The sequence below is a fragment of the Vicia villosa genome, unplaced genomic scaffold, assembly GCF_029867415.1.
Source record: "Vicia villosa cultivar HV-30 ecotype Madison, WI unplaced genomic scaffold, Vvil1.0 ctg.005542F_1_1, whole genome shotgun sequence".
Lineage (NCBI taxonomy): Eukaryota > Viridiplantae > Streptophyta > Magnoliopsida > Fabales > Fabaceae > Vicia > Vicia villosa.
In genome coordinates, this window is record NW_026706641.1 from 62,335 (window position 1) to 67,242 (window position 4,908).

At 34.8% G+C, this 4,908-nt stretch overlaps 1 protein-coding gene across 1 annotated transcript; it reads right to left on the reverse strand.

The window, feature by feature from the left end:
• Positions 1-3,794: 3,794 nt before the first annotated feature.
• Positions 3,795-4,259, reverse strand: LOC131642651 (uncharacterized). Its single transcript, XM_058912871.1, has one exon. The coding sequence runs from the start codon at positions 4,257-4,259 to the stop codon at positions 3,795-3,797; it is 465 nt and encodes a 154-aa protein (XP_058768854.1).
• Between the last annotated feature and the right edge of the window lie 649 nt (positions 4,260-4,908).

The following is a 4,908-nucleotide window of genomic DNA, read 5'->3' on the forward strand; positions in this document are numbered from 1 at the left end:
CTAAAATTCACGAAGTTCGTTAAATTTGCAAACTTTGATATTTTGTAAGATTTTTGGGTGCTATACGACATAAAACACAAGAAGTTCATTAAACTTACATACATTGGTATTTTGAAAAATTGTCGTGTGCTATACAACATAAAATTCATGAAGTTCATCAAACTTGTAAAATTTGGTCTTTTTGAATATTTTTGTGTCCTATACAACATAAAATTCATGAAGTTCGTTAAACTTACAAAATTTGGTCTTTTTGAAGATTTCTGTGTGCATACTATACAGAAGTCACGAAGTTCGTTAAACATGCAAAAATTGGTATTTTTGAAGATTTTTGTGTGCTAATTCACGAAGTTCATTAAATTTGTAAACTTTGGTATTTTGCAAGATTTTCGTGTGGTATACTACATAAAAGTCATGAAGTTCGTCAAACTTGCATAACTTTGGTCTTTTTGAAGAATTTTGTGTGCTATACTACATAAAATTAACGAAGTTCGTTAAATTTGCAAACTTTGGTATTTTGGAAGACTTACGGGCGCTATAATACATAAAATACACGAAGTTCGTTAAACTATCATACATTGATATTTTGAAAGATTTTAGTGTGCTATACTACATAAAGGCACAAAGTTCGTTAAACTTGCAAATTTTGGTCTTTTTAAAGATTTTTATGTGTTATACTACATAAAAGTCATTTTCTCCATATGTTTAATTTGAGCAGAATAATAAAAACAAACGTAAGTAAATAAGAATACGACAAAAGAGAAGCAAATTTCATTGAAGAGATAAATTACAAGGACTGAATAACAAATTACAAAAAAAAAAAAAAAACTTAGGCATAAAACGCTTTACAGCTTTCTTCAGTAAGGATATCATTGTTATCCGGAAATTCTGCATTGCGGAGAATCTGAGTTACTTCAGTAGATTCAAGCAGAGCAGATAGAATTCTCCCATATGGGATGTGAAAACTCTGACCACATTCAAAGGCTATGAGAGATTCTTTTAGATGACAAAAGATGATTGCAAGAAGATTCAGTGGACGACCATTTTCAAGTAGATGAATCAGAAAGCGATCCCTACATGACAAGATATGATGAAAGTTTCCTCTAGGTGTTATGTTAGAGAAAATAAACCTAAACAAAACTTGTTTGAAGGGAGTCAGAAATTATGCATTGTTAAAAATACGTGCGATATTTCTACTCATAGTTTGAGATTCATTATGTAACATCCCAATTTATTTAAGCATGTTTATTTATCACCAAAAATTATCAAAAATGAGATAGTGGATTAGTTGGAATCAAAATTTATTAGTTAGGATGAAGCTAAATGGCACATTGGTAAATGTTATTTAGTTAGAGGGCAGTTGGGTCATTTTCCCTTAAGAACTTGTTTGGGGGAAGAACATTAAGGCCTTATAACAAAAGAAAAATCGGAATTTTGAGGATGGGGAGAAACAAGGACACGTGAATGGAAGGAGAAAGAGTCCATCTTGCTTGATCAAGTGGTTGCATGTGGAATTGAAGAGGGAATCAAGGTTAATCAACACCATCTTCATAAGTTCTTGCATATGTGTGAAGCTTTGAAAACTTTAGAGTGAAGAACCATGGTCAGGAATGAAGAGCAAAGTTGTAGTCATCTCTATTATAATCATCAAGTTAGAACTTCTAATGGTTCAAGGTGAGTTCCATAGTTAGAACTTGGGGTAGGAATTGGAGTTTTGTGAATTGCATGTTTGGGAACAAGGGTTAGAATGATTAAATTGTTTATGCATGTTGGTGTTGGTAGGTGTGTTAATACATGTATATGCTGCTATAGAATACTGTCACATGTTAGGGTTCGGATTAAGATGGATTAGAATGTGTTACATGTGATCTTATGCAGGAAGAATGTCATTTTTGGCTTTGGTTCAATGAGCAATCGATTGCACACCAGTGCAAATCGATTGCACTGTGAAAAATTTACTTTCTGCGTTTTTGGTTCAGCAAGCAATCGATTGCACACCAGTGCAAATCAATTGCACCTGACAGAAAGTCATCTCTTTATTGTTTCGACCATAACTGGAGTTCCGTAACTCGGAATTGGGCGCCCTCAGAGGCATTGGAAAGCTAACAAAAAGGGCAATGAAATGCTTAAACTTCGACAACTTTATAATACTCTTAAGTAATAATCAAATCCATGTGAATATCCTTTCACCTCGATTACTAGAAGATAATTCTTAGATAATTGATTAGTTAACCGTTTTCAAGACCTTGGTGCCCAAGTGTTCCTCCAACTGGGTTGTAGGCATCATGGAATGGGTGGTGATGGAAATCAAATCTAACTACGTACACCAAAGATGTTGAGATCTTATAGCTTGTGAAGCTAACCTTGTGAAACCAAATGCGAGGAGGCCTTACTACTTGGTGTAATTTGTGTACGTCGATTAACAAAATATGAATATGGTAAGGTAAACCTTAGGATACCTAGACCAAGAGATATGAATGGATGATATGTTGCTTTTCACTTTTCCCTATCAATCGACTACTTTGAAATCATACAATCTAATGGTGTAGTAAGTATGAGACGAGGGGTTAAAGGACACACAAAAGCACAGCAACTACGAGTAGGCACGTTACATATATGTTGGTTACTTCTTGTGAAGAAATTCCAAGGATGCCTCTGGGCCGCATATATTGCAAGCATTCTCGGGCTTTGGTCTTGGGAATGGGTCGGCTCCGTAGTTCAGGAGCTATTCTTCGGGGATGAACTCCCGGGGATGTGTACCTCACCTTCTCCTTTTGTTGTTTCGTTATGGGTGAATTTCTATGTGTGATTTGGACCCAGCAAATTGGAAGAGTTGAATTGTTGTAGCGATTCAATGTCGGTTCCACGGTTTTCTATAGTCATATGAGTTACTTACCTTGTAGATTGAAAAGGTATGCTTTTGGGTCTTGTTTCCGATAGCAGATAGGCAGGTAAACCCGGAAGACCAGACCTTGAGGGTAGCTCCCGAGAGAAGGCTGACAGGTAATAACAGAAGACCTATTCTGGAGGAAGCATGTACCTAATATCCGAACATGTGATATATTCTCAGAGGATCCAATCGGGTGATCAGTGGACACTCCATTGTGGTGCTACGATTTGATAGGCTTTCCTGTACTGGACATTTAGGAAACCTTAGGATCTTAGATTGATATGTAGTTGATGCATGTACCTTGTAGAGCCAAGAGGACCCATAAGATTGGGGAACTCACTGAGATTTAGTAATCTCCCCCCATTCATCTTATTATTTTTTCAGGTACCGTGCAAGATCGAGTTTTTCCAGATGCTTGGATCAAGAGCTTTTGATTGGATATCGTGAAGGTCGTGCCTGGTCTTTTCTTCCGCTGTGTATCTTTATCATTATGTAGACATATTCATTGTATCCATCTTCGAGATGATTTTGAAATGTATACATCTTATGTTATTATTTTTGACTTTTGTATGTACTCAATACAAGTTATTAGTATTCTGCTGATATGATTTTAGACACATATTGGTAGGGTATTACACATTCCAGCGGTCAAACACAGCGAGACAGACAACAGATGGGTTAGAAGCATATTCATTCCCATTTCAACGATCTTTTCTTGCAAAGTACCAATTTCCTTGATATTGAACTTGTTTAACAGTGTGATGCTTGATATTGTTGACATTGCATGAATCACCAAATCATCCATCACCATAAAGTTTATAACATATTTCACAAAACCATTCTTGTTATTGGAAAAACCTTTTTTTTTCAGCAACCTTCTTATTTCCAATATAATGAACTTCACTGCTCATAAAGTTTGAGCAAGAAGAATAGGCTGGAGCCATAAAAGGAGAGTGAATATTGACAGAACTAGTGCATCGAGTTGTGTTATCTTTGTCACCTCAAACTTACACTTATTTGGACACATGAACAACTTTATTTCTTCATCTTTGTCTTCATTAGCATGGTTACGAGTAAGGAAGCCTGAGATTTGAGTGGAAGAGCTTTGAGCTTTTGGGTTTAAGAGAACATCCTTGGTTTGAAATGGTTGCATGTAATTCTGGTCCAGATTTTCAACACTTTGATACAGATTTCCTAAGCTACCTACCATGTTATTTGAACTTAGAAGCTTAACTACAGTACCAATAGGTAAGCATAGCAAGTTGAAGAGAAAGTCTATGACAGGTTTTGAAGCTTCAGCAAAGAGAACTTTGTTATTCTTTGTGTCGATAAGAAGCTTCATGGATGCTTTGGTGGAAGAAGAAGACGCCATAATATATTAAAAGGTAGTATAATAGCCTTAATATGAAAAGCTGTTCATTTATAGACAGATTATTACAAAGAGTTGAGTGGGGTTGTACAAATAATTGCTTAAACAAGATAAGAGCTATCTATATATAATACTTATTGTAGAAGTAAAAACATATTCACTCAGTTGATATATTATTTTCTCCAGAAAAATAGAGGTTATGATTAATTATGCATTATTAGGGCTGGAAAATTGGTTGGTTCAGATCGGTTTCAGGTCCAAAACTTAAATTTAGTGTAAATTGCGGTCCACACCCAATTTCAACTGATAAAATTTTAGTTTTTGAAAGATTCGATTAACTCAGTTTGGCGAATAAATCAGGCTGGTTTAGTCGGTTTAATGTTTATTAAGTAAATCTATAAAAATGATTCATCATTTATAAAAATTCACATAAATTTAACTTTTAATATTTTTTTAAACAATAGACCGGTCAGTTTGAATCAGACGGTTCAAATTTGAGAATATCCTTATTCTCAAATTTTAATAAAAAAAAACAATAAATCGGTCGGTTTGAATCGAACGGTTTAAATTTGAGAATATCCTTATTCTAAAATTTTGTAATAAGAAAGATAATAGATCGATGGTATGGAATCAGACGGTTAAAATTTGTCCA

What these genes read in the sequence shown, in the direction of transcription:
- LOC131642651 (XM_058912871.1), bottom strand. Translation starts at nt 4,259, where the DNA reads ATGGCGTCTTCTTCTTCCACCAAAGCATCCATGAAGCTTCTTATCGAC.